At 45.7% G+C, this 26,455-nt stretch overlaps 1 protein-coding gene and 1 pseudogene across 5 annotated transcripts in view; both read right to left on the bottom strand.

The window, feature by feature from the left end:
- FRMPD4 (FERM and PDZ domain containing 4) overlaps positions 1-26,455 on the bottom strand; it is an 854,311-nt gene that overhangs the window by 66,900 nt on the left and 760,956 nt on the right. For all 5 annotated transcript variants that reach the window (XM_032329882.1, XM_032329884.1, XM_032329883.1 and 2 more), the window contains 2 exons: positions 25,491-25,651; positions 20,533-20,635 (listed from right to left, as the gene is read on the bottom strand). In XM_032329882.1, coding sequence (XP_032185773.1) covers positions 20,533-20,635; positions 25,491-25,651 — 264 coding nt within the window. The remainder of the gene's footprint in view (positions 1-20,532; positions 20,636-25,490; positions 25,652-26,455) is intronic.
- LOC116582586 lies at positions 23,958-24,305 on the bottom strand (annotated as a pseudogene).

Below are 26,455 nucleotides of genomic sequence, written 5' to 3'. Positions count from 1 at the left end.
GCTTATTTTACTCTATTGCTGAAAACCTGTTAGAGGTCCCCTCTCTCCTCTAGAATAAAATCCAGACTTTTTTTCATAGTCTAGATCAAAGGTCAGCATACTTTTTCTGTAAAGGGCCAGACAGTGAATATTTTAGGCTTCGTGGGCCACACGGCCTCTCGCCACCACCCTCATCTGTAGTCATAGCACAAAGACAAGATGTAAATGCGTGGTTGTGGCTATGTTCCCAAAAAAACCTTGATTTACAAAAACAAGCGAAGGGTCACATTTGGCCCTTGGGCCACAATGAACTAACCCTACTCTAGAAGGCCGTCCAGTGCTCAGTTCCCGTCTCTCTCTCTCCGGTCTTTTGATACCACGTTTCCTTTCACCGGCCAAGGACAGTCACATGGTGCTATTTTTCTCCCCCGAAAGAAAGCTTTTTTCTTCCCTCCACTCTGCCTGGTTGACTTCTCCCATACTCTCAGGAACAACTTCAACATCCCCTCCTCATTTAGGATTTCCCTGAGTCTCCTACTCCTATACCATCATTCTCCCTTTCATTCACCCTAACCGTATTCACCTATGTATTTGCTTGTTTCACTGCTTACTGTCCACTGTACCTCTTCCTCACGAGACAGGCAGGGACAGGGCCTGTAACCTGTAACCAGCAACTACCCCCAGGCCTAGCACACAGCAGGCACCAAAATATTTATCAAATGAACACATTTTGTTCATTTGAGTCCTAGATCCCTCACGTCTAGAATGGCCGTAACAATACGCCTGGCCCCTTCAGCTTGTGTCAGAACTGCTGTGTTGACTAAGTATTTCAAGCACCCCAGGGACATGCTCAGACTTGGACATTTTCCTTATATTTGGCTCTCTTCAGCACAGATACAGTTAACGGATAAGATTGTTTGTTTAAAAACCCATCCATTCTCTCAAGTGGCATTCAAGAAGTCGGGGAGCCGTCATGCCAGTCAGGATGTTCAAGCTACTTCAGTTGCGGATTTATCATGTGAGTTAAAGATTAGAAAAGCATATTTTCCTTTTTATAGCAGATGTTTTTTCTACTTCAATTAATACACTCTCAAGTCCTTTTTCTAGAGATATTTGTCAGTAAACATGGAATGTTGGGCTAGAAACAAATGTTGGATCGGGGCAGGTGGTCTCCGATGGTCGATGTGTTTCTAGAAAACACAGCCGAACTTGCGCATGCTGTGGAGTTGGCCATTGCCTCAGAGTGTGAAAGGTGCACTAGAAGGAACTTAAATGCCCCAGGGGGCAGACCCTAACCAGTGACTGTCTTGTGGTGGAGAAGGACCACAAATGCCTCTGATGGGACAACTACTAGGTGTGATGGAGAAGTTACCCAGAAATCCCTTGTGGATTGAGCCAAAGATACCCATTTGGAATATGGTCTTATATGGCATCTTGTTTGGCTTCTTTTTCTTCCAGGTCTGACTTCCCTATTCCCCTATTTAGTTTTCGAGAGAACTCTTCCTTTGAAGTCACTTGCACATGAATCCGCATCTCAGGGTGAGCTTTTGGTAGCCTGACCTAAGACAGTGACTGAGCACTTAATGATGAAACACCGGTATTCCCACTATAAACCGTCATTTCAATTCCACATCTCAGTGGTCATGATTTGGGCAAACATTTTGTAGAAGGGATACATAGACAAGTCCAGCTTACTTGGAAAGTTGAAATAAATGCCGTTCAACAATTTCGGGACTAGAAAGAGTAGTAGAAGAAAACTCGAAGTGTGTAGAGCTTGGAAATAAATATGCAACAGACCAGATTAAAAGTAAAACCTCCCAAGTCAAGGCCATTCTGGGAGCATTTTCTTCCATCAAAACATATTGAAATAAGTATCGTTAATAAAGATCATTCTTTTAAGAGGATGACTGGAAATGTTCTTTTAAACCGAAGAGATGCCAATCTGCATTAGTCTTACATAAAGATTTCTCTGAGCAAAGAGGTAATTACAGCCTGACAGATGCCTAAAATAGCCTCAATGCTGTGTTTCTTTTTCAATCCAGAGGTGGGCAGAAACCACCCTAGAGCCTCTCTGAATTATAGCTTACGAAACTTGGGAGAAAAAAAAAATGATATCTATTGAACTGCAATGTTTAGACTACCCAAGACTTTCAAAAGGCTTCTCCTACCCCCTCCTCTCCTCACCATCCTGGAAGCAAAGGAGCAGTCTAAGTTCTCTTGTCCAATGGAAACTGTTCAATTGCCTTCTTGTGTTGAAAATGGCGCTGCAAGTTTTCTGCACATGCTGGTCTGATGGTTCTCCACCTCTGTTCCCCTCAGCAGCCGTGTTCGGCTCTGGGCTCTGCTATTTATTGGCTGCACAACTGCAAGAAAATACTCTACTCCTCTCGAGCCTCTATATCCTCATTCGCAGAATGATGGCAATCTTTGCTACGAGACTACTGTTTTGTGAAGGTGAACAGTACCGTTTACTCATCTATGTCGATCACGGAAGAACATATAGTAGGAAAATAATACTGGCAGAGGCAATGCCTTCACTGGATTGAATATTTCGCATGCTACTTTACAAGTAGATGCTTTACAGCGCAGGAAGTCAATTTTTAAAATCTATGCTTTGTTTGATGTCCCCAAGTGTAACAGTCTCAACATTTAAACTTCAGATGGCAAATTTCACAAGTACCATAAAAACTGGTCTGCTATTCACTTCTAAGGAAAAAGGAAAACATTGAACCATTTTGTTTTCAACAGAAGAGATAGGTTTTTTCCTTCTTCCATAAGAGAGGATTATTTCTTCTTTATTAAAAAGAGCCAGACTTGACCTGAACCCACGATCATTGCCATTTGATTATATTTGTTGGCTGGGGCTGCAAGAGAATTACCCAAATGAAAGTACTACGTGCCCATAAGAGATACTACATATTTGTAAATAGTTCTTCGTATGTGAAGCTTTTCAGTAAAATCTGCAGCCATTGGAAGATTAGGTGAAACTGGTGAACCAGTGTTGAGTTGGCCCATAAAAAGAGAGAGAGCAGCTAGGAGAGCAAAGCTCCAAACCCATGACACCAGCCCAGCAAAACTGCATGTGAGCTATCTCCACGGCAGCTACATTGGAGCTGGTGAAGACAGGCCACCAAAGCATCTGTGTGGGAGGACCTGGAGGGAAGGTAGAGGGACCTCTGATCACTCAGAGAGCAGAGAAACCTTAGAATTACCGACAGGTCCCCCCCCAAAAGTGCGAGATTCCCATCCAGGAAGAACAAAGCACACACTTCCTTGGAGAGCTACTGCTCTGATGTTCGAAGGGCAACAGGGAGCATCTGTGTTAATTCCATTCTGACAAGGTGGATGTAGTATATCCATGTAAAAATGGCAGGATAGGGGCACCTGGGTGGCTCCATGGGTTAAGCATCTGCCTTCGGCTCAGGTCATGATCCCGGGGTCCTGGGATCGAATCCCTCATGGGGTTCCCTGCCCAGTGGGGAGCCTGCTTCTCCCTCTCCCTCTGCATCTCCCCCTCTCTGTCAAAAAAATAAATAAAATCTTTTAAAAAAATGGGTGGAGGAAAAGGAAAACTGACCAAGAGCAGAGGTAGGTAGACACTTGCCTTATAGGTATTAATTTGAATTGTGAGTATAAAGATAATAGTTCAAATTCAGTGTTCAAGGGGATGGCAAGAAGGGCAAAGAAGAAGTTATTTGCTAACTTCAAAAATGTTCAGAGTAGGGAACCATTAGATAATAGCCTGAAATAAAAAACCGTGGGTAGGTGTGTGTGTGGGGAGATGGCCATTATGTAAAGCCACCAGTCTAATGACAACCACCTGACCAAAAACACCTGTCTTCCTAATTACAATGAGTCACCCACAAACACACACACGTGTGTGTAAGAAACATGATGATATGATGTAGTGATCCACAGGATATACAGTTAAGAGAAAAAAGTATGTCTCATTTACTGCTATTTCTAAGAATGGAGACAAATTGGAGTATGTGCTCATTTTAAACAACGGAAGAAAGAACCACAGTATAAAATAAAAAATAAGTGTTACATACCAGGGAAGAAATAGAGAGGGGAGCACCCGACAGAATTTATACTTCCTTGAACATACATTTTGTAGATTTGACTTGGGAATCATGTAAATAGACATAATTATAAAACACAACTAAATAAAATCCCCAAATATTGCTTTTTCAAAATGAAATAAAGAACCCACATATCCTGTTGAAGGAATGGTTATAGCTATGCATAATTTTAAAACAAAATTAAACAAAGGAGCCATCCTAGCAATTGTAAGTAAGACGAAGTAATTGTACCTGTGAATCCAGTTAGAGGCAGAGTGACAAAGAGAGGAACTGTCCCAAGTGATTTTAAAACAGCATTTTGAACATTCTTGTAAGGTATATCAGGAAGACAAAAAGAACTGCAACAAAATGGTCTTAAAATGCAGTGGGTAACCAGGTCATTTGTGGTAGTGCTGTTATTCTGAGGCGGGAATATGGGTGGTGGGGGATCAAGCTAGAAGTCACGATAGGGTCCCCGAGAATAGGGATTTAGTTTGAGAAAAGGGAGATAAAGATGAAAGATATATGGGGTCATGTCAAAATGTTTTGTCCTGAACTTGAATCAGACATATCAATATCTCCTCAGGATGTATTTCACATTTAAAAAATGTACACAAATGTTGTAGTTCTATCCATCTCAATGAGCACACCAACATTCAGATTACCAAACACCATTTCCCACTAGAAGCAATCACGGCTCCTTAGAGGAAGGACTGATTCCAGATCTGGAGTGACAAACACACGAGCCAAACCTTGAGCATCCTGTCTTATCAGAAAGTCGAGACACTAATACAGACCCTCAGGGTCATGTCATGAGGACTTGATAGCCCACTGCAACAGGCTCCCACTTACCAAAGATGAGACGAGTTGAGCTTTGACAAGAATACCAATGGATTTAAATAATCAAACATACCTAAATCCACGAGTTCAAAATAACATTAAAAAAAAAGTTTTGGGGGGCGCCTAGGTGGCTCAGTGGGTTAAGCCGCTGCCTTTGGCTCAGGTCATGATCTCAGGGTCCTGGGATCGAGTCCCACATCGGGCTCTCTGCTCAGCAGGGAGCCTGCTTCCTCCTCTCTCTCTCTGCCTACTTGTGATCTCTCTCTCTGTCGAATAAATAAATAAAATCTTAAAAAATTAAAAAGTTTTGGGGAGAAAAGCCAGTGAAACAACTCATTTTGAAATCTGGTTTTGGAAAGTGGCAGATGAAGGGACAGAATCAAATATTTACCCTGCTTCCTATGTGAATCATTCCTCGGGTAACCAAGTTTATTTTCTCTCCAGAGTCGTTCAGCTAATGGGTTCCATGCTAGTCATGGAACATACCCATAAGTAAGTAAGTAAGTAAATAAATAAATAAATTTATTCAGCTAATAACTGAGCAAGAAATAATAGAATTAGTGTACCCCTTGGTTACAATCACTAATGAAATGAGAGATTTGGCCAACATTATCAACAGTTGCTTACATTATACAAAGAGACACAACCAGCTATCATGCACCCCTGGAGATGGAAGGTATGCAGCATCTTCCATAAGGAAACAAATCCAATTCTTACAGAAAACACAGGAAAACAGAGAGGATCATGGGACATGACATCCAGGGATAGAGTTGGCAAATTCGGGGTCCAGGATTCTCTACAGGACAAATAACTTTTTTTAAAAAAAGAAATACAGGTATGTTGTTTTAGAAGATAATTTAAAAAAGAAAGGGAAGGAGAAAGTATAGTTTAGAAGAGTCATGGGATGCCTAGATGGCTCAGTTGGTGAAGCATCTGCCTTTGGCTCGGGTCATGATCCTGGGATCCTAGGATGGAGTCTTACATTGGGCTCCCTGCTCTGTGGAGAGTCTGCTTCTCCCTCTGCATGTCCCCCTGCTCTGCCTGCCCCCTGCTAGCACTCTCTCTCAAATAAATAAATAAAATCTTGAAAAAGAAGTAAAAATAAAAAAGAGTCTTAAATGACATATGAACAACTCATATTATATAGACTTTATGGGGCTCTTGATTCAAATACACTCTAACAAGAAATTATTTTCTGAGGCCATGGAAGAGATATGAATACTGGGACTATCTGATTACATTGTATACTGTAAGGTATAATGCTATGAAGTGTTTTTAATTTTTATAAGGAATACTGATCTCTTAGAGGTACATACTGAATTACTACAGATGAAATGATATGATACGTTGGGGTCTGCTTCAATGTCATGAACGAGTAGAGGGTGTCCTGGGGTATGGATGACTGACTGGCCATGAGTGAGAACGGTTGAAACTAGGTGAGGGCAACATATGTTGACTACACTTTTTTTCAACACTTATGATCTTTTTCAAGATTTTCCATCATAAAATGTTTCCCAAAAAACCCACAGCCATGATGGACTGATAATGTCAGCAGTGGTTTCCTTGGCTTGACCAGGATTCAGTCCACTCTTCTAGTAATGGCCACCAGATATCCTTTGCAGAGCCAACCTCTCCAACTGTCAGGTCCTAAAACTCCAGGCAGGGCTGATCCCATCTTCATCACATGACCCAGACCTGCCCCCTGCCCCACAGCCCCCAGGGCACAGTCTACTCCCCAAGCACCAGTAATTTATTTAGGGGTGGACAGTCACCATACTGGGCCAGTAAATGCCCTGTCTGGGAAGGTGGCTTAGATATTTGGGGAAAATGGTGGGTCCTCACCCTCTTGAGTTGTTAAGCTGGTGGCCTGCAAGCCTATAGGTCTGGTTTAGCCTCACCACTGCTTGGAGAGAGCTCTCCTAGAGAAGCAAACACAGGAAAGTGGGCCAAGGCCAAAGATGGTGGACAAAGGACTCCTGTCACCATTGGGTTTCAACACCTGACTTCTCTTAAGCCTGACCAGCTGCACCATCGATCTGTTTGGAGTTCCACCAGTCACTAGATTCATTTTTTTGCTTAGGCCCATTTGAATTGCATTCCACATCTGCCTGAAAGGCTCTTATTAATCACAGCTATGCTATTTTTAAGAACTACCGTATATTTGCGAGACCAAGGAAAGGGACTTCATGGAGAAAAGAAAACAAATTACAGAGGAAGTCCACCCCTAAGGGCCTCCCACGTATTGAATTACTTCATAAAATAGTGGAAACTGGTACCTCACTATGTTTAAGACACATAATAGATGCAGGAAATTAAAGGGCAAGAAGTGTGAGCCTTCAGAAAAAAAATGGTCACACTTCTAGAAGCTTTCCCCAAACTTGGTATGTTTTATTATAAACCCCGAGAGAGGCTGGTTTTGTTACTGTGTTCGGCTATTCAGTTTTGAAATTACCAAGGTCCCAGTCACCCAGACACCCTGAAGTGCTCTATGAGAAAGAACGTTCCCTGTTATTTCCAGAATTCAAAGCGAGCTGATACTGTTGATTGGGTTCAATGAGGAACAGTCTGTTCCACCTCTAATATCCTTGATTGAACATTAAATATAAATGAAAACACCCTGGGGCAGAGTTTCAGAGCGTGTGATGAAAATTCAGCTCTGACATGCTTCTTATAAAAACCCAAGAATGCTCAGCCCACAGAACAGTCCCATTTATTAGACACAGAGATGTGTAGACTATTTTGCGCATAAATATATAAATAGATAGCAGCAAGGAGGTAAAAGGAAAAGAAGGATGTCTAATAGTGATAAATTCTCATATGGGGGAAACTAACAAATCTTTTGCTTTCTGGGTCCTTTATTATTTGATCTAGAATAGGCAATGAATTTTGCCTTGGTTGTTTAAATGGGAGATACTCAGGATACGAGAAAGCAAAGATGTGGAAATAGAAATGAAATCTAGTTTAGAATAATAATATATTACACATGCTGCTGTCAAAATGCCAAGATTCGTAATTTTTTCTTGGTACTTTTCTGTCTAAACATATGTAACTTACAGAGTAAATGAGCTTATATTTTATCTTTTAAGTTGTAATCAAATGGCGCATTAACTGCTTTTTAATGTCTACTATGTGCTGGCACATAATTTGCTTAATAAAGACTGATTTATAATATACAGGATACTGAGAAGCCAAAATGTTGAAATTAAAGCTGCTTTGAAAGATTTTTTTTTTTAATTTATTGGACAGAGACAGAGAGAACACATGCGTGAGCGTAGGCAAGGGGCAGAAGGAAAGGAAGAAGGGGAGGATCCCACGCAGACCCCCTGCTGAGGACAGAGTCAACACGGGGCTTGATCCCACAACCTTGAGATCATGATCTGAGCCAAAGAGCGGGACGCTTAGCTGACTGAACCTCCCGGACTCCCCAGTTGCTAATTTGAAAGACATAAGCTTGTATGTTTGCAGGTGGAATCAAAATGCATTTCAGAGTGGACAAATGGCCTTCAAGAAAGTCTTCCTTTTCCTTGTGTGTGCATTTTGGCCAATGTAATAAAAAGACTAGGTAGCAGGTACAAAATTTTGACCCTATAACACTAGCTGTGAAAAACATCCTTTAAAAAAATGATTTCCAGGGCGCCTGGGTGGCTCAGTGGGTTAAAGCCTCTGCCTTCGGCTCAGGTCATGATCCCAGGGTCCTGGGATCGAGCCCCACATCAGGCTCTCTGCTCAGCAGGGAGCCTGCTTCCTCCTCTCTCTGCCTGCCTCTCTGCCTACTTGTGATCTCTGCCTGTCAAATAAATAAATAAAATCTTAAAAAAAATTATTTTCACTCAATGTATCTCTACTCTGAACTCCTGCCCGGTAGCCTAGTGGGAGACATATTCTTAGTTGTGTCTGGGAAGAGCTACCTTCTTGCCCTGGTCACGCGAGGGTCCTGGAGATGTCACTCGGCTCTCACCATTCAGGACGGGTGCTCTGGTGCCAATCCACATAGCCACCAGAGACGGGTCTGCTCAGGGTTCAAGGGCTCCCCAGACACCAAGTGACGGATGGAGTAAGGGATAGTACATACCATAGATGGACACAGGACTGACTTCCTGGCTTCATCAAGTATTTCTCAACTGACCTTGAGCAAATCATGGAATCCCGCTAGCAGAGCTTCGAGACCAGCAAACACTCAGCATGAGTTGAACCCTATTTTCTTAACTAGAAAGGAGTCTGATTACTCCCAGTCCCAGAGAAGTGCTAGGATTTGGTGTGTGGGGCCCAGAGGTGGGGTTAATAAATGGTGGTGGCTTCACGTTTCCTTGTTTGAAAAACTGGGGTTCAAGGACCTCTTTCAGTGGTTTTCGTTTGCTTGAAAAAACAAGAGAGCCAGAGTGGCAAGGGAGTACAAAATCTCTCCTTGCATCTTACTTGTGCAAAGAATCCTTTTCTGCCTGAGATTTACAAGCCAATACATTTTTTATAGATCCTATTTATAACAAAAATTCACGGTCTCACCATTTAGTTTATGAACATAGGGTCTCTGCTACCACGCCATCTGGACTCCCAGCAGGGAGAGGGTGGCTTTTGATGACTGCTGCCTCCCTGCTCCGCGCTCTGTTGCCTGGGAACAGGGATAGGACTTGCCTCATTACCTCTCCTCCTCTCTTCCCAACCATTTCGTGTATATTTCCCCATCTTTGGACATTCCCACTCACTGGGGAACCATTCACCTGCAGGAATTGGAAATGACACCCTCTTGAGAGAAAGGGGAGAGGTGTCTACTACTGATCATAGCATGTTTAAGGTGGCCAAGATTTCATAACTCTCACCTCCAGTGGTCTTCAATGGGGCAAGGACATCCCCAGTCATTGGGGAGCACCACCAGGGTTTAGTGGATGAGGCGCCAGATGTCAAATGTCCTTCCATTCAAGGACAGACCTTGACAATGAAGAACGGTTTCACACACAATGACTACGATCCTCCCTCCCCAACTTTTGGGGCTGCGACATGCCCAGCTTGACAGGGCTGGTTGGGAGCTACCTGGGGAAGAACACAGATCTTCTCTGTCCCCCACGCAGTTCGATCTCACACTCCTGTGCTCGGCATCTTCATGACCCGGGGGCATGGGAAGATTACACAGCACCAATGCCGATTCAGTCAGGAAGGGAGGAGGTTTACCTGTTGGCTCACATGTAAGCAACGCATGTCTGGCACAAATAAAACCTTTAAAAGGCCACACTGTGTTTTCTTAGAGAAAAGAGAAGTTTAATGTCCACTGGCGGGCATCTTCAGTATGGGCATAAATGTAACTCTGGTCATGCTGAGTATGGGATCTGACACCACCCTGAGGCCACGGGAAAGTTTAATTCCAGAATGGTAACTTGAACCACTTACTGAATACCCCACTTCTAATCTATGAGCAGACGCCAAGGTGATGCGAAGAGGCTGAGACCAGTGAAGTCAGGAAAAGTGAGGTAGACAGAGATAGGACTATGAGCTGAGCTGGGGAAGTATGCGGGTGTTTGGAACACGGGTGTCTAGACTAAAATCTACATGTATGCAAAGGCATGAGACAAACCAGGGACCTGCTTCGGACACGACTGCTGAAAAGCTTAACAACTTGTTTAGATTTGATCAAAGGAATAATGAAACGGATTGTATTTAATCATGTAAAAGGCAGCTCCACATTAAATCCCCTTACAGAGGACTTCCTGGAAACATTGACTTCTATTCAATTTTGTACTGGGCCCTCCACTAGCACGAAGGCTAGCCTCAATGAATAAAAGATGATCTGTGCCGAAAGTGGCCGAGTGCTCCACAAACCGGTTTCACCTATCTCACCCAGCTCCCCGCATGGGGACAGTCACCCATGTGGCTGACTTCCTACCAAAGCGAGGGGAGTGCAAGCGCTGTATACCCCCAACCCCTTCCTTCCAGGCCTGGCCTGGCCAACCCTCCCATGGACCCTTCCAAACTCTTTCCTCTCTGCCATATGACAAGGACAAAGCCAAGCAGCATGCTGAAGACGGCAGTCACAGACCAGGTGGGGTCTGGGTTGGTCCCTGGATTTCAGCCCCGCCCCATGGGAAGGGGAGCTGTCCACCAATCAGGAGCACTCATTATGGACTTATGTCATTTACAAATCCCCATTGTGACCGAAGCGTGGTATGGTTTGGGTTTTGTTACAGCAGCCAGTGTTCTCCTAATCCGGGTCCTTGTCACTAAGAAATACAGACTCGTGACAGAGACCAGCAAGTTCAAAGATATGGCTAACCTTGGGTGGTATAGATTATAATAAAATCTCTGTACATTTCAGCGGCTCAAGATATGGGAGTAATTAACATTGGGGGCTGACTGGAGAGGATAAGGGAAAGCAATACAGAAATCTGTGATGTTTATCTGTTTGCTTGTTGCTTTTTTTTTTTTTTTGCCATGACTCTACTTTCCAAAAAAGGATTTTAGGTTGCCACAGAGTTCATCATATTGGTGTTATCTTTACTATTTTTGCTAGCAAAACAACAACAGCAAAAACACCCAGCACCCTCTGCCTTATTGCTCTGCCTCTCTGGTCCCCTTATCTTCAGAATAGGTCTCAAAGTTTCATTGGTTTAAGTCAGGGGCCAGTAGACAACAGCCTCGGGGCTAAATTTGTCCTTCTCTGTTTCTGTAAACAAAGTTTTACTGGAACCCAGCCACACTCATTTGTTTACATATTATTTATGGCTGCTTCTGTGCTACAATGGTAGAAAAGGGTTGTTGTGACAGCGACCATATGGCCCACAAAGCCTAAAATATGTACAACCTGGTCTTTTGCAGAAAACGCTTACCGACCCCTGGTTCAGGTCATTCCTAACCTAGTCATAACCTCAGCAGGGCACACGCCAAGAGCTCCCAGATCTTCCCACACCCCCTTCACCCATATGACATGACACTGAATCCCTCTTGTTCCAGCCACCACCTCATTGCCCTGCTGCACACCTGTGTGAAGCCCGAGTCAAGTTCACTGATAACACTGCTGGGTTCTAGCACTCTAAGGCTGAGCCTTGGCTAGCTCTGCCAACAAACCCTGGCGGCCTTCTGGGCTTTTCCATCATTCCTCAAGTTTTCTTCATCCTAAAAGACTAAATTTCTAAACAAAACAAAACAAAAAACAAAACTCAATTTCTGCTAAGTTTCCTCTCTTTGGTTTTGACGGCATATCTGGATTGGGATCCAATCTCTGGCTCGGCAGTTCCATGAGCATTAATGACAACATGTGACACAACAACTTGCCTGATTAGAAGTCACCAAGTACTCTCGCAATACGTGATGTCATTCTGGCTTAGCTAGCTCTCACGACTGTATGAGATAGATCTCCATTTTATGGCTCAAGAGACAGGCTTATGTAAATAAAGTCCTTGCCCAACGTCGGACACAGCGAATCCATTTCGGGGACTGGTCAGAGGATGGGGAGACAGAGCAAATCTTAGGGCACTTAGAAGAGTACCAAACTGGGGGTGCCTGTGAAAGAGCACACATCATCCCCCTCTTTTCAGAAGCTTATCCTCCAGGAAGATCCCATTGGGAACCCCCAAATAGGCTGGTGGAATGAAACAGTACAATGACCTGTACATTTTCTTGTAGTCAGAACCCTGGGAAGGTGACAAGACCCTGAAGGAAATGAGCCCTAGGGAGAAGTCCATGTCCCAATATGGCACAGGAGGGGCAAGCGTACCCAAGATGGCGGACAAGTGGCTGAGGAAGTGCTGACAGCAGTGAACAAGGGATGCCATAGTAGCTCCCAGCCAAGGTGAATGACCGCAGACAGTCCAGATGGGCACAAAGGTATCTCAGCAAATTCTAGTAAGATGGAAGATGCAGGCTAGGCGGATCTGCTTTGCCTCCCCCAAGCCTCCTCCTGTTCAAGCAACCCGCCCGATGGAGACGCAGCACTGTGGAAAATGGGACAAACTGACCATACCCTAGGATAGGAACTAGGAATAATTTGGATTGTTACATACAATAGATAAATAATGGTACAATTCTGGGGAGCCAGGCTGGCTGAATCGGGAGAGCATGTGACTCCTGATCTCGGGATTGTGAGTTTAAGTCCTGTGTTGGGCATAGAGATTACTTAAAAAAAAAAATGGGCTTCTTGGCCATCTGAGCATGTGGCCTGAGATTCTTGCCCACCCACTATGTTGGCTGTAGAGATAGGTTCAGGTGTTAAGCTCCTGAGACCTTCTATTAAAATCTCTAGGAAACGGGGCTTCTATTTGGTCCTGGGTACGTTCTGACTGCAGGTTCACTGGGATGTGTTTTTTGTTTGTTTGTTTGTTTTTGTCTTTTCAGCTACTTCTAGAAAGGTTGTGGAATAATTTATCTCAAAGATCAATAGAACATAGCATAGGGCCAATAATCATCTTCTATCATTTTTCCTTCAGGTAGATAAGATGTGAAGACGTTCAGTAGTGTCAACCGTAGGAAATCACTGAAAATACACCCTAGTTGAAAACTTGTTCCTTATTCTTCAATCTCCGACATTCATTCGCCATCCATGAGTTGCACAAAATGATACAGAGTAATGGAGAGATCTAGTGAGAGACGAGGAGATGCTCATCAACAAGATCTAAAGCACGCTGCAATAATGCAGATGAAATCACTTTTCTTATTAATTCTCATTATAATCCTTATGAACTATGGACTCAAATCGCTTTTTCTACTTTGTCCTTATTAGAAGGTTTTCCCACACATCCCATTTTCTAGAATCACTGACCTCTCTCCCCCCAGGCTCTGTAATTTGCAAATGCCAGGAAATGTGTGCACTGCAAGTGTGTATTTGGTGAGTCTACAATGTGCCGCGTCAGCATACCGAGGGGCTGTTCTTTCCTGTTTTCACTGAAATTGCTTGCCAGTCTTCCTCTAATAAGGCCTTATTATATCCTACATCATCATGCATATTTTATATGCCTGAGGCTCGTGGCTGCTCTCTGCTTTGTTATTTCACTAAGCAGCATCATGATGCATCTAAGCCAAGCTGAAACGAGACAGGAAGGTGACCCTCCATACAGATTCCTTCGCAGACACCGTGCCCGTGGAACATGATCTGATTTGACTTTCTATTATAATTTTGGCGAGGAGAGCCTGATCAAAACACAGAGGGGCCGAGATCTGATCTTGTAGATGGGTCCCTTCTAAATGGTTTCTTGCCATCAAGCTCTGGCCAATCTCCCACCGAGGGCAGCGAGGAGGTACTCCTTAGTACTTCCTGCAAAAATCCAAGCAGAATCTTGGCAAACCTGGGGTAGGAGACGGGCTCTGTGCATATAATTCAAGAACGGAGGTGCTCAGACCCACGATCTCAGGGCCAAATGCAGCTCCGTTGTTGGATGGGCCCACCAAGTGAGGACTTGGTAACTAGACTTGGGCCTGTGTGAACCGACAGGTCCTGGTAATTCCTACTGGCTTCTTCCACCCCCACTGCATGCCTCCCTACTTGCCCTGAGCAACTGCTTTAACTTCTTTAAGCCTCCTCTTCCAGGCTGTAACAGGGGTATAAGAAACAATACTTGCTCCTAGGGCTGTCGCAAGAAATATGAGCTGAACAGGCAAAGCACGGTCACTAAGGAGGCAGACTGCGTTTCATTCCACCACTGACTAGCTAAGGAACTTGCGCACATTCCTAACCTTTCTGCACTTTGGGTTCCCCATCTGTAAATCAGAGGTTACCCCTGGACCCAGGAACCATCGTGAGGACTGAATCAGTTAATATACTAAATGTACACGGGACAGGGTACATAGTGAGCACAGTGCGAGTATTATCTGGTCTGAATACTAAGGAATGAAAGAGTTTAGCATACGATAAGGACTTGCTCCATGTTAATTCTCTTAGTTGGGATGCGACCAATTACATTTTCTTTTTTTCTCCTGAGAGTCAAAAATGTTACCCTTAACTGAGTTACACACAAAGCTCTGGCTTCGACTGTGGATGTGAGTTGGCTCACTTGTTGTACTAGCGTCCTGGTTGTAATTGTTGGGATGATCATCCTGGCCTTAGAAACAAATGTGGACATCGCCTGGCATGTTTTTATACATCTTAGTTACTTAGGCAAAAGGAATGTCGCTAAAAATTCGTGTTTGTCCTTCGTGAATTAAAGTGATGATGCGTCACTTTCCGTCTATTCGTATTCATAGTCTAGTTACTTATCGGGAAGAAGCCTAATGCTCCCCGGAAAAGCTGTCCAGTCACAGGACATTAGTACAGAAGGGATGACGTGTCTGATAGATGTGGACAATCTTCTCTAGATGTGGCTGGAGCTCTGGCACAGCTCATTAATTAGATCCGCAGGCATCATCAGACTAGGCCGTGTGAGGAGACAGAGGGAGGGATGGTCAGCTGCCCCACTGCAGGGGAAGGGAGAAGGGGAACTAGTTTCCAGTTTGACCCTCGTGCCTTCTCATCATGGGGTGGGCTGCCCTCGGCTTTCACTGCCCTGAGAGGAAGGGGTAAGACTGAACTGCTCACACGCCTGGCTCTTCATGTTGCCTTCTGATGGAGACAAAGGGAAAGGATGGGAGCCCACACCTTCAGAATATGCTGCCAGGGCTCTAAAACCGGGACTGGCATGCGGGGATGGGGGCCGAGAAACATTCTGACACTACAGGCAAAACTGTGTGTGCCCGTGGATGCTTCTGGTTGGAGGCGCAGGTCCACTCTATTCACCCAATTCTCAGATGGGTCCTGACTCTCCAAAGACAAATGCCTCCAGTCTAAGCCAAGCCAGGAGCTCTGTTGCTGCCTTAAAGGGGTGACAGCAGGAAGGCAGGACCAAACTTTGATGTCACGGTTTAGGACGGCCATGCGGGCAATGGATATTTCTCTCTCTGCAGATGGGAAAGTAAGTGTTCATCAGGAGGGTCTGGGGTTTCTGGGGACGAACCAAGATGTATTTGACAAGCCTTTCTCCAGCCATGAACCTGCTCTTCCACTCAGGGTTCACAGCTACACATTGCCACCTTCATTACACTCTTCTACATCCCCATCCAACCTCGTCAAACATTCCCTTCAAACGCTACCCTCCGCTGCGGCCTTGCAACACTCATAAACACAGGGAAATTAGCTGGACGTCTCCTCCTGAAGGGCAAGAATGATGTCTTTGGTATTTATACATGGCCAGCACCCGCCCCATCATCTGCTACCTAGTTAATGCTCAGTAATCGTTTGTTGAAGTCAAACGAGTTGAGTTGGGTTGGCTAGCCTTGAGGGATGGGGCATGATTCATGATGTCTACAAGCAATTATACTCCTTAGTTTTCAAAAATAAAATTTTGGAAATTGTTTCAAGTTAATTTGTCTAATTATGAAAAGCCAGGGGAAATTATCCACGGCTACTTCTAAAGAAGAAAGATATGGTAATTTGCAAAGGGCAAGAATGCTGCAAAGATTTTGCTCCTCGGCCGCTATAAAGTATAAGACCGAGTTAAGAACTTAGAAAACTGAAATGAACAGAACTCGTCTAATTTCAGCGCAGCAATTATAGCTCTATCTGAGGACACATGAAAAAAAACCCAAATGTGGTTACTATAGTAGTAAATTGGTCTCTAAGAAACTCCTTCATTTTCTCTAGAAAAATAAATAATTTTCTATCATAGAGCAACCAAATGATAAGAAAAATAACCCACAAAGAAACATAAATGTATCTGGAAAGAAGAAAAAGAAGAAGAAGAAGAAAAAAGATCCACAAGCAAATGCCGCGATGGGAGAAAAAAGAACAAAACAAGACGAAACCATCTAGACGAGTGGTGATACCAATTTTTAAAGAGCGAATTTTACAGGGTTATTAAAATGATGAGTGTTTTTCGGAATTTCCTTAGTGGCAAAGAAAATGGGGTATTTTATTAAAGAGAGAGGGAATTTATCTTGTGTAAGACACAAACATTAGAACACGTATCGGCTGAGAAGCCCAGGGATGATGTTACGCAAGCCCCGTTTTTAAAGATTTGTACACATATGGCAGACAGATGACTAAGCTGATGGAAAGGCACGGGGAAGATTTTTCTAATACTTGAACTCTTTCATTAGTGAGAAATGCGTTATTTCCGAATTCTGGTTTAATGAGTTGGAAGGTATCAGCCACAATAGGAACTCGGCGACCGACTGCATCTCACCTCCGTGAACCACACTGTATTATTATTGCACGAGGCTTTCTCTGGTTAAAAGATAGCACTTTGTTACTTTTATGCAGATAAATGAATTGCACGGAGATGAAGGAGCAACCTTGAGGGTTGTGGGACACGTTCATAATCTCCATGGCATCCATGGCCAATGTGTTTTTCTCACTAGCAGTATCCCTTCGAATCTGACAAAACTCCCCCAAGGGTTCGATGTGGGGCCTTGTCTGTCTCGAGGAGGTACATCCTGAAGAGACAGCACTAGCCATGGTGGCAAGGACCATCAGCTCCCCGAGGGCTGGGCGCTGTCTCATCCCTCTCGGTGTCTGGTGCCTTCGCTCTGTGTCCCGTGTACACAGTAGCTGCCTGATCAAACACGGGTTTCCTGAGAGGTGGACCCCTTAGCTGACATTCATGCTTGAAGATCTTGAACTGAAGGAGGGGCTGGGGGAAACCATGGCAATGGGGAGCTTTCACAAAGCGCTCTCCAGAGCCCACCCACTCACTCAATGCACGGTCACTGAGCACTACGTGCCCAGCTTTGGAGCAGGTCATGGGGACACAGAAGGGGATGACACAGACAGGGTCTCTTCTCTCACAGGATGTAGGATCCAGGTCACCTGTTCCCACCACATCCAGCTGCATTCTGTATTTAAACCATGTCCTTGTCACACAGCAGTGGGACACCCATGAAGAGACTAAGATCACATTCCAAAGGGAGTTGCAAACAAGTGAGACCCCCCAGAACTTTCTAGAAAGAGGCACCATGGGATCTGCTACTGCCAGCCAGCACCGCCTCCTCCCCTTTCCTCCTCCAGCCCAGGTAAGGAGTTGAAATCGGGACCTTTGGTGTTGTCAGAAGGGCCGAGATCCAGGGAGAGGTGACTTCTTGTCCTCTGTGACGGGGTCAAGCAGACAACTTGAAGGGTAGCTGTTCTTGCTGGTGCCAGGCCCCCGTGCATGTGGGGTGGCGCCTCAGGATGTGTCCCTTCCTGCCTTCAGAGACTTCATGGGTGAGCTTCAGGGGATAGCCAGCTTCTAGGGACCAAGGCCACCAAGAGAACTGACAGCCAGTGCCAGTCAGAGGAGCAGCCCCCACTTACCAAGGGGGGCTCTGACTGCAGGCAGTTTGGCGAGAAGACCTCGGCTCTCACCGATTGCCCTCCGACCTCTGACTCCAGGGTTTGGCCTTGACAGGGGAATGGGAGTTTAGGCACCTGAAGTATTTCATAATGTTTGAAAAGCATACATGCTTTCCATTTCAAACACAACCTCGTGATCAAGTATGCAGGCATGTTGGAGGGATCAGAAGCGAAAATGCCATTAGTTCCTTTACTCTCTCCTGCTAGAGGGACCGACAAAATTTTCCTCTCAAGGGCCAGATGGGTGTCGGTCACAAGTATCCAGCTCTGCTACCGCAGGGAGAAAACCCTCTGAGACGACGCATAGAATGGTGGCGTGCGACTGTTGGCACGTTATTTATGGACTCTGGAAACTTGCATTTCACATGGAATGCATGTGTCACAAAATAGTCTTCTTGTATTTTTTTCCCAGCCATTTAAAAATGGTCCAAACCATTCTTAGCTCATGGGCTGTGCGGAGACAGGTGGCAGGCTGGATGGGGACCGTGAGCTGTCGTTCATTTAGTCAACACAACTACGCTGGGCCCTGGTACACAGAAAGTTCTCTAGAGACTTTGTGTAAGGTGAGGTCATTTTCTCCCAAACGCGTTAATGCAGAAGGAAACCGTGTTTTGGAAAACCTCTCTCACGATGCCCCGTTAGGACTGCTGGGAGCTGATCCCACTTTCAGTCCCCGGCTGCCGTGTCTCGGTCCTGCAGCGAGCCGGCCTGATCCCACTTTCAGACCCCGGCTGCCGTGTCCCGGTCCTGCAGTGAGCCGGCCAGTCCCAGCACAGCCACATAGCCGTCTCCGTTCTCCTACTATCCTCCAGGGACACAGGGCAACAGAGTTGATTATGGAAGGGTGTGCCCAGGGGGATACAAAAGAAGCCCGTGGCCTGCCATCAGGCCTGAACAAGACACTCCAGGATGCAGGCCTACATAAGGCTTGGAGCTTGCCTGGACGACACCTGTCCCCGCTGACAAGCACAAGCATCTCAAGAGACAAGTGGCTCCAAATGACAACACTGCAGCTCCCTCCCTGGGGCTTGACAATACAGAGTCACCCCCAGATTCTTGCATTCCTGTCCCCCAGGAAAATTGGAGGTGGTGCCAGGTCTCACTCCTGATGCAAGGTGGGGTCTAACATGAACCTCAGTGCCTATTCACAAGGAGGAACCCTTGAGAGATGTGGACGCCCCTTGCAGACTTGGCCAGCCAGTTGCAAAGGCTCTATGCCCCTGGGTCTACACGGAAAAGTAGGGTGGCCGACCCTTCTAGAACTGTGAGGTTGCCCAGGAGGTGGGCCTTGCTGGGCTCAAACTGGAAATGTTGCTCACCCTAAAAGTAAGCGGCCTCTATTTCTATTTCTCTGTTTTCTTACCCCTCTCCCAGTCCTTCCAAGGACTGACAGGACCCTCCAGTGCTTCTCTGTGAAGCAGAAGCTGCAGAACTTGGGAAAGAAACTTTCTCTGGAAAACCCCAGAGATGCTCCACTTAATGCCTTTTCAAAGTACGGATGTACATTTTGTAACGAAAGAGCATCAAGGTTAGAAGATCCCCTTTTCAAAATGTTCTGATAGCTTTAGCTTCTGCTTCAATATTGTTTGGAAAAAAAATCGGTTTGTAAAAGACAAGTGTCACACATCCATCATCCCTTAACACTCCCGGAGCACACACGGATCTGCTCAGACAATAGACATAGTTACATTTCTAACTTCTAATGACCCCTTTTTGCCCCAAGTACGCTGTGGAGAGGAACTCCAGTGGGCTTCAAGGATCTCTTGACCAATATTTTAACATCATATAAAACAGATTTTCTGGTGCTCCACTAAGACTATCATACAACGAATTATTTACATCAATGATCAAGCTAAGCCAATACACTAAAAGCACATTTTTAAACTGTCACAGCTTTGACCTAACTATCCTTTTGCTTCAGTTGATACTTTCACAATTCAGTAATGAATCAGTCAAGTATGAAAAAATCAGTGAACTCTATGTTTGCATATCCATGGGATTATATAAAATCACTCTTCACTTATATGGAATTTGGGCATTGCGTTTTGACCTCCTCAATTAGGCAATATCTATGTGTCAGTAAGGCTGGAAGGGGGAAAAATGCAACCTTTGGATATAGCAATGAAAGTAGGAGTGAAAGAACACTCCAGCTGAAGCATAGGCACTTTGGCAGTTAACAGAGAATGGGCGATTGGGTGTTCGGTGCTTAGGGGGCATGCGTTTTTAGGTTAGAGGTCAGTGTTGCCAGCACCGTCAAGGTGAACACGTGGGCTCGTGTTACTGCCCTTCACTGGCTCACAGGAATTCCTCCACAGGACGAGGTCTCAGAGCTGCGTATCAGCAGAACAGGGCCCAGGGGAGGGAGTCACGCACCTGACCAGGTCGATGACCCGCTCCCTCGGCGCAGCGCTGACCGGCTCATCGTTAATCATTACAATCTGATCTCCAGGGATCAGCTTGCCTTCGGAGGGGCCACCTGGAGACAGAGGAGAGCAAAGCGCAGGTGAGAAGACCATCGCCGATCCATCCGTGTCACCCTCGCCCCGTCACCACTCATCATCAGCACCTGGAGCTGTCCGCCGAAACAAAACCCAACCCTGGTGGCACGTTATTAGAGAGACCTGGGGAGGGGTGCCTGGCCGGTTTGGTCGATGGAGCACGTGAATCTTGGTCTCAGGGTCATGAGATCAAGCTCCATGTTGGGAGTAGAGCTTATTTAAAGAGAGAGAGAGAGAGAGAGAAAGAATGAACTGGGGAGTTCTGGATAAACTCCAGAGGCTCAGGCTACACCCTGGCCGATTAAATCAGAATCGTTGGAGGTGGGAAGCAGGCACTGGCATTTCTCTAGAACGTTCCTGGCAGGTTTGAGACACAGCGGCCTAGGAAAACTGCACACTTGAACGGACACGCGCAAGCCTGGGAACCGTGGAACCCCGCAGGCTGATTCCGTAGATTCGGAGGAGCGATGGGGAGGTAACGCGCTTCTCACCAGCTCCCAAGGGCTCCAGACGCTGCTGGTCGACTGAGTATACTGGTGTGGAAGCCCCGAAAAGAAGGTGTTGCCCCAAAGGGATGGCCACCCAGCTGTGCAGACGGCCTGCGGCCAAAGCACCGGGGCACACAGGGACCTGAACAAAGTTGCGTTTACTTACTCAGCCCAACTAGGGAGGCCCCATACTGTCGGCAATGGGGAGGCAGCAAGCCCGTGAGGAAGGACTGACAGGCTGGGGCCTGTGTTCTATGCTTCTGGGGAGGCTCAAGAAGTGCGGTCACCTTCGTGATTCTTGTCTGAAAGGTGGGGGCAAGGAAGCAGAGCTAAAGCTGAAATTGTTCAGGAAGCAGCAGGGGTCATGTCAGCTGGGGGGTGAGGTCGTTTGGTCCCTTCCGTGGCTGGGACCGTGGCAGGGACCGAGCCTGGGTGCGTGTGCCCGTGCTCGCACGAGATGACAGAGGACTCTTGTGTTTGTCTTGGTCCATCATAGTCGTTTCCATTGGTTTTTGCAAGGAGGCAGGGAGCTAATATTTGCTGAGCATTTATTACATACCAGGCAAGGGCCTAGCTGCCTTGCCTAGAATCCCAATGACACTTACAATCCCTTCCATACAATGAGAGGCCCCAGGCTCACACAGGTGGAAGAAATGGCTTAAAGGATAGAACCCGGTTGCAGCTCAGGTCTGTGGACTCGGTCAAGTTCAGGGTGACCAGCATCTCCTTTGAGCTTGCTCCTATAATTGAAAAACTGGTCACTGCCAGGTCTCCTGACAGATAAACTTAAAGCCACAACTGCATAAAGCATACATCAGTATCAAATAAAACCTATAAATGAATATTTCAACTACCTCCATGTCTAATGTAATTACCTCCCAAATATTGATAGGGTACTATAATTTTCATTTTACTTCCAGGTCTGTCACTAGGTCATAGGTGCAGCTGAAAGATGATCTCTCAAATATTACTGCGATGACTTTATTCAGTAATTGAAATGAGCACTTCATAGCCAGAGACGGGATCTCAAAGGAATTCAGATGCTTCCCACCCACCCAGACACTTGGCATATGTGTCACTGAAGCTGGAGCATAAATGAATCTTCTTTCTGGGTAGTAAAAAAGTAGGGAAAACCTTAATATTTCCTCATATCGTGATAAAAAAATATTCATTTCAAGATGTGGGAACTGAGAATTCAGTGTTTGCACACATAAGAAATTCTGAAAATCACTTAAGAGAGTTTATAGAACCATTGGATTATCTGCAAACATTTGCTCAAATTCAGTCCAACAAATGGTTAGCAATCAGATGCTGATCAAATACTGAAAAATGTTCACACGGATTGGCTGATGGACGTTAACTACTTTCCTGCGAAAACCGCTTGCCGATTAATAGGCCATACTTTTACATCTGACCCAGGCTTTTTGGCCAAATGGAAATATTCTCGTTTAATCAAGCAACTTAAACAAGAATTTCCGAGGGAAGCAAGACACAACTCCTTTCAGAGAACTGTTTCGTGCCCCATACTCTGAAGGCTGGGGTGTCTGGTACAGAAAATCTAGTCGGCCACAGAAATCATCTGAGACTTCAGCAGAGTCATTTTGATGAAAGCCACAATTTATTGGACCATTATTTTCACACCTCAAAATGATCGGAAATGGTCATCTTTGACCTGTTTCACTTTTGTCCACTGTTCTCAAGATTGTCGAAAATGAGGTGTCGGTGTTTGAGTCAGGAGAGTCACGGGCGAAGAAGAAGTTAAAGGAACGATGAAGCAACACAGGAAAACCTAGAACAACACTCAGATCTCCTGCCTGCTCTGGGGAGGACTCCTCTTTAAGAGAATCTCAGAATCAGAGATGTTAGTGTCCCTCTATCAGAAAGCAGCAGCTCAATGTCACCCCACTCAGGAAAGGGTGTGCGCACACACACCTAGCCTACATTATATAGCTCATACATATGACATATAATGTACGCACCCTCATACCCAGACTTGTCTCCTCTACATACACAATAATGGTTCGCCCTGGGGGCGCCTGGGTGGCTCAGTTGTTAAGTGTCTGCCTTTGGCTCAGGTCATGATCCCAGGGTCCTGGGATCGAGCCCCACATTGGGCTCCTGCTCAGCGGGAAGCCTGCTTCTCCCTCTCCCACTTCCTGTGCTTGTGTTCTCTCTCACACGGTCTCTTTCTCTTTCTCTAATAAATAAATAAAAATCTTAAAAAAAAAATGGCTTGCCCTGAGTAGTAGGAGCTCAGGTGATTCTGTTTTTTTTAACTTTCTCCTCTATATGATCTATATTGTATGTTTTTCATAATGCGGGTGTATTATTTTGTTATCACAGTAGGCGACAAATCTCTTTCATTTTAGTAATACAATTCTCAGCCGCGTCAAGCTCAACAATGCCATACAGAGAATTGAGGTAGGACCTACAGCTAAGAAAAGAGGAAGCTTGGCAAACAGGAACAGGTTGCGTGGTGAGTCAGTGGTGGGAGAGAAAAGGAAGCCGATTCTTCCCTGTACGAGTCTGTAAGGTGGTTGACTGTGGTCACAGGACTTACCCTGGACTATATGATGTCAAAAAAATGAAAAATGCAATCAACTTTTGAGACATCTACTACGCACTAGATGCCTTTCATTCTCCTTAACTGGCAGACTCAGTAGCCCAAATATTTTAGAGTTTAGTAATAACAACAATAATAATAACAATAAATATCTTTGAAATGAGAAGGAGGTACCTGGCACTCTTTTATGTATTTATTTACTTTCTGAGCTTTTAAAATTTTAATACAGTTCCAATCAGTGTACCGGCTTCATTTTGGCTTCTTCACTGCCAAACCTGGGGACAGGGACAGCGTCACGTGGCTGCCTTCTCTTTGTCTGGGATGACCAGGGTATAAAGGTTTCTGCTACACTGGACTTTGAACTTCACATGATCCTTATTTTTCTTGATCTTGACAAGTTTGGCATCCTTTTCCCTGCCTAAGAGCAAAGTCCCCGATTCCTTCAATTTCATGAGGCACGGCGACCAGGGACGCAGGGCACTGAAGGCCGGCACAGTAAGCATAAAGATGTGGGGATGGAGAAAAGCTACCTGCACTCTTAGAATGCGTTGCATTCTGTCCCGAGCCCTTGAAGATAGATATGAGCATGAGCCCCATTATCCAGAGGATGCAGAGAAGTGTCCATCAAACTGAAATGCAGAGGAATTAACATGGAAGCTCAACACGTCTAACGGGGGCAGAGGCGAGCTCCAAACCCGTCAAACCCGGGCAGTCCATTGCCAGAGGCTGTGCTCCTCACCACAGGACTGTTCTCCTGAGCTCTGTCCGTGATTTGCCAAATCCTGAGGAGGAATAGTATGGAAGGCAATTTCCTTTTGTGTGAGAATAAATCCAATACAAGTCCATTAAGATAAACTCATAAATACATATCATGAAAAAAGAAATCAGTCAAAGAGCCTTGTTTCTGGAAAGACCAGGGCGGCCCACTTCAGGTAATTGCCTCCTAAGGGCATTATTTTCAACTGTGTGGATGTCGGACATCTGTAGAGTCTAATAAGAAAGCCTGAGGCAGAGGACATTAATGATTGGCTCCTACTGCGGGATGTGTCCCGTTGGTGATCAGTCAGCCATTACTGGATGACGAACCAGCGTCCGATTCAGTAGGCTGCCCGATGGTCACTTCTTCTCAGGCGTCTGGGCCTTTCGGGTGAGCACAGACAGGCTGAAAAGGTAAGAGCCTCTTGAGGGAAACTCTCCTGCCGCTCCCATGACAGAAATCCAATAGAGAAGGTCAACAGTACAAGCACTTGTCAAGCCTCTGAGTGTCATCTCTGCTAATAGGCCGTTGGCCAAAGTCAGCAACCTGGTCCAGCCCAGCAACAGCGGGGTAGAGAACTATATTCCGCGTCCAGTCGGGGGAGAAGAGCGCATCCTCAGAACACAATCCAAGCACTCCGATGACTAAAATCCTTCTGTGACTTCATGCCACTTTCTGCTTTTGTTCACTAAGGAGTTTAATCGTGAACTTACCGAAATACAGCACAGCGCCTGTCTCTTTTGATGTGCATTCATACTTTAAGAAGTAGGTCATTCCCATGGTTACAAATGATAGATCCGTGTTTTCCGAAGTCAAAAGATATGATGCATTTGGCAGTTGAAACCCAGTCTACAGAGCCCTTTCTGTCCCTCTGGCGGTCTGACTCTAGCCCGAGGTTGGAAAAACTCCACAAGGCTCCACAGCTCAACGTGGAATGGTATGAAACTTACGGGACTCAGCGACAGTCGCTGGGGCAGGGTGTGATAGGTGACCCCAGGAGACCGGGAGCGGGGCCCAGTGCTTACCTGGTGTTACGGAGCGAACGACCACCGGCTTCTCACTCCCAGCCACAAAACCAAACCCCAGTACGGGGTCCCTCCTCATCTCCACCCTCCGAGGGGCCGGAGGGAGGATTTGGCAGCTCTCCAACCGAGGGTCGTCAAATGGGATGCCCTGCGTCATGTGACTGTGGGAAAAGCACACACAATGGAAAAAAGGTGTTACTGTAAGTGTTTGGCAATGGCTTGGCAATCACATTCTCCCTCTCCTTTCCAAACGTTCAATTCCCTGTCTGGGAGAGCCTGGGGAAGACGCGGGAAGGCACACAGTTATGCTTCCTGCATCCCCTCCTTAATCCCTTGAAAACACCAGACCCATTTCAGCATTAGGCTATTGCACTGGCTGTTCCCCCAAGCGGAAATACTGATCCTACCATTACATGGGTGTGGAGCCCCCTACCCGCTCTCTGGTCTGCTCAGGTGTGACCCTCTAGCCACATACACCGCATGCCTGGTCCCCCACACCCACAACCCCTTTACCCTCTTCTACATTTTTTTAAAAGATTTTATTTATTTATTTAACAGAAAGAGAGAGATCACAAGCAGGAGGCGGGGGGGGGGGGGGGGGGGGGCGGGGAGGGGAGGAAGCAGGCTCTCCACTGAGCAGAGCCCGATGTGGGGCTCGATCCCAGGACGCTGAGATCATGACCTGAGTGGAAGGCAGAGGCTTTAACCCACTGAGCCACCCAGGCGCCCCCCTCTTCTACATTTTCACTCATAGCACTAATCACTTGCTGATGAGCTATAGAACACACTTTAAAAAAAAAAATTGTTTTGCTGTCTACACTCCTAGAGAGGAAGCTCCACGAGGACAAGGAAGTTTCTTTTGTTAACTCATTCATCCTGGCTGCCTAGAGCAGCAGCTGTCACAGGGCGGATTCACGATCAATCATTGAATGAATATGTAGAGAGGGAACTGTCTGCGGAACACT

The sequence above is a fragment of the Mustela erminea genome, chromosome X (assembly GCF_009829155.1).
Source record: "Mustela erminea isolate mMusErm1 chromosome X, mMusErm1.Pri, whole genome shotgun sequence".
Classification (NCBI taxonomy): Eukaryota; Metazoa; Chordata; class Mammalia; order Carnivora; family Mustelidae; genus Mustela; species Mustela erminea.
The sequence above is the reverse complement of the archived record's forward strand: the minus strand, read 5'-3'. Positions and strand labels throughout refer to the sequence as shown.